The 3,066-nt window shown below is 38.0% G+C and overlaps 1 protein-coding gene across 4 annotated transcripts in view; it reads left to right on the top strand.

The window, feature by feature from the left end:
- LOC106875852 (scm-like with four MBT domains protein 1) overlaps nucleotides 1–3,066 on the top strand; it is a 75,222-nt gene that overhangs the window by 34,918 nt on the left and 37,238 nt on the right. For all 4 annotated transcript variants that reach the window (XM_052973175.1, XM_052973177.1, XM_052973178.1 and 1 more), the window contains one exon: nucleotides 1,829–2,710. In XM_052973175.1, the coding sequence (XP_052829135.1) occupies nucleotides 1,933–2,710 (778 nt within the window). In that variant the 5' untranslated portion in view covers nucleotides 1,829–1,932. The remainder of the gene's footprint in view (nucleotides 1–1,828; nucleotides 2,711–3,066) is intronic.

Below are 3,066 nucleotides of genomic sequence, written 5' to 3'. Positions count from 1 at the left end.
CAAGGTCGGGTTATACTGCTAGTATCATATAAGTCCTGCTGTTATTAGTATTATTACAAGGCCTAACATGAGATATATGTTAATAATTAATTTTGTATTAATGATAAGTGTTAACACCACTGTAAATACTTGCTAAATTGAATCTAGGGGTGCAGTTTTGTTTCCTTATTAAAACGGTTTTGATTAACCCCTTTGTTACTATATTTCTTTTGGAATATTAAAAGAAAACAGGAAGTTTGTATTATAGTGTCAGGGGTTATCTCAGGTGGATTGGTATCAAAAGGGTTAGATGACACTAACCCCTGCACACTGCTTAGGTTGGCATTTTCTTTATTGTAGCAGGTGTTGTAGGATTACCTTAAACTGGCCTTATCCAGCCACAATATTTTTCCTGTTATATGTTCAAACTGGCCAGATCCAGCCTCTCACACCTACTCAAATATGTTAGTCTAGAAAATGTACAGTCACATAAACTGAAATATCAAGGCTACAAGATAATAGCAGGATAAGTTTAAAACAATGTGAATAAGGAAGTGTTACACTTGATAGAATGATCTGAATGCCAAAGGGTTAAAGTTTCCAAGTGTGACTCCTGTCAGGTTTATACATGAAATACTGTTAGTATAATAGTTAAAAAATAAAGTGACTATGAAACAAAACCGACATTTTCTTTGAATATAATATTGCACAAATAATATCAGCCCTGTTTTATCTGTTGATTGCATTGATTAATGCATTGTACCATCAACATTCCAGCCATCGTTTGATGCATTTACAATAAGTTTTGTTTGCTTAGCCTTTTATATTCACATTCCCTAATTCAACAAATATTCTACAACATGGGTAAATGTTGCTACTTTTGTGGATGGTGAAATGTCTCGGTCAACAGAAATTACCATTCTGTTATCAGCATTAACCCTTTTGTTACTGTATTTATTTTGAGAAGCTCTCTGTTTCTTTCAATTATTTTAAATATAACAAGGAATTTAGTAAAATGACTTAGTTATCATTAAGCTTGTGTTAGGAACATAAATTGTGACTAAGGTTTGGTGGTAGATTTTAATTCAAAACTTATGAAAACAAGACAGTTGTACTACGCAGCCAGAGCCGGTTTCAGCCGGGTTGGTAATGAAAGGGTTAATAAATTGTTTATTCAAAGTTTCATTGTGATAACATATTGAGTCTCCCTGCCTGAAATATTTTGGTATAAAATTTGTCACTCATTTTATCTCTGCCCCCTCTAGCACATTTGATAGTTATTCATAACAGTCATGAAATTAAATATATTTGGTTTTATACAGAAATGATGAAAGTGTGACTTGTAACTCTGTGAGATTAGATGTTATTATCAGACTTTATAATCTCTCATCTCTTGGTACAATGCCACCTCCCTCAGTGCTGCACCCCCTCAGTTGGCGGGGCTTGTCTTCTGGGTTACTTCTGGGTGACCTCAGCTAGTGTTGGTGCCCTGTAAAAAGCACCTAATGCACTCTGTGAAGTGGTTGGTGTTAGGAAGGACATCCAGCCATAGAAACCACCATGCCAACAAAGACATTGGAACTTTGCAGTCTTTGGCTCATCAGTACCTGTCAAATGTCCAACCTATGTCAGCATGGAAAACGTTTAATGATGATAGTGATGATGAAAACCAGTTATGGCTAGTGTGAGCTGATAGCTAGGTCTTAAATGTAGCCAAATTTAACAAGTATTTAACAAGTCTGTCAAAGAGTTATACATGATAACCAATTATAAATATATGAATGAAAGCAAAAATGTATTTGGTGTTTGTTAAATATTTACCTTTTTCTCCTTTTATTTTTTTTTACAGATGATTCCAGTGATAGAAAAATCTTGGGTGTTGGATATCACGTACAAGCAGTTAGTGAAGTCAGTCATATACCAGTTGAACATTTCTACTGTTCTGACTAAAGAATGAAGGAACAATTTAGTGCTGCTCTGATTAATCACACCACACAAATGAAACCAACATTCCCTGCTGGCATTCCTGCCAATATGCATTGCACTCCTGTTACCACTCTTGGGGCATTTACCACTACTCAGGTGTTGTCTCCAGTCTACTTACCTGCTAACTTTCCAGGCTTCTCACAACCGGTATTTACTAATAACCAACTGTTTGTGAGTACTCCGCCCACTGTAGTTTTGCAGCCTAATTTCCAGTGTCTACAGAGCATTCCTACTGCTAGTCTGACCAATACATTCCCAGCTGTCAACGCGATAGAGCCCGTGTCGACTACAAATGTAGAGGCTGCTGATGAACCAGTGCTGCTTGAGGAGGAGGACCCCAATGAGGAGTTGGTGATTACAAATTCCAAAGAGCAGAACTACGAACAGAACCAAGAAGAAACGGAAGTGGGAAGTTCTGTATGTGAGGAAGGGAAAGACGAAGTGTCCGTCGACCTTGACTCGGACGCTTCCTGTGAGATTTGCCCCGACACTGACAACAAGTCCGTCGACTCGGTTATACTGACCGAGAAGTATGACCAGTTCGTGTCGTCTGAGTCTCCGGTCTCCGAGAATGTTGAAGAGGAAGAAGAGGAGGAGGACGAAGAAGAGGAGGAAGAGGAAGATGAGGAGGATTATACCGAAGAGATAAGTAGTCAGAATCCCAGTGAAGTACCAGTCTCTCCGAGTGGCTCTGAAGAAATTCCTGATCCTCACTGTAACCTGGACATGTGTGAAGATACAGAAGGTAACAATCCCTTTTACCGTTTCTTCGACATTCTTTTACCTTTTTATTCTTTTATTTGTTTGTCATCTTGACTGCAGCCATGCTGGAGCACCGCCTTTAGTCGAACAAATCGACCCCAGGACTTACTTTTTTTAAGCCTAGTACTTATTCTATTGGTCTCTTTTGCTGAACTGCTAAGTAATGGGGATGTAAGCACACCAACATCGGTTGTGAAGTGATGGTGGGGGGACAGACACAGACACACAAACATATGCACACATATATATATATAATATATATATATATATATATATATATATATATGACTGGCTTCTTTCAGTTTCTGTCTATCAAATCCACTCACAAGATTTTGATCA

This window comes from Octopus bimaculoides, chromosome 15, assembly GCF_001194135.2.
Source record: "Octopus bimaculoides isolate UCB-OBI-ISO-001 chromosome 15, ASM119413v2, whole genome shotgun sequence".
In the NCBI taxonomy this organism is placed as follows: domain Eukaryota; kingdom Metazoa; phylum Mollusca; class Cephalopoda; order Octopoda; family Octopodidae; genus Octopus; species Octopus bimaculoides.
The sequence above is the reverse complement of the archived record's forward strand: the minus strand, read 5'-3'. Positions and strand labels throughout refer to the sequence as shown.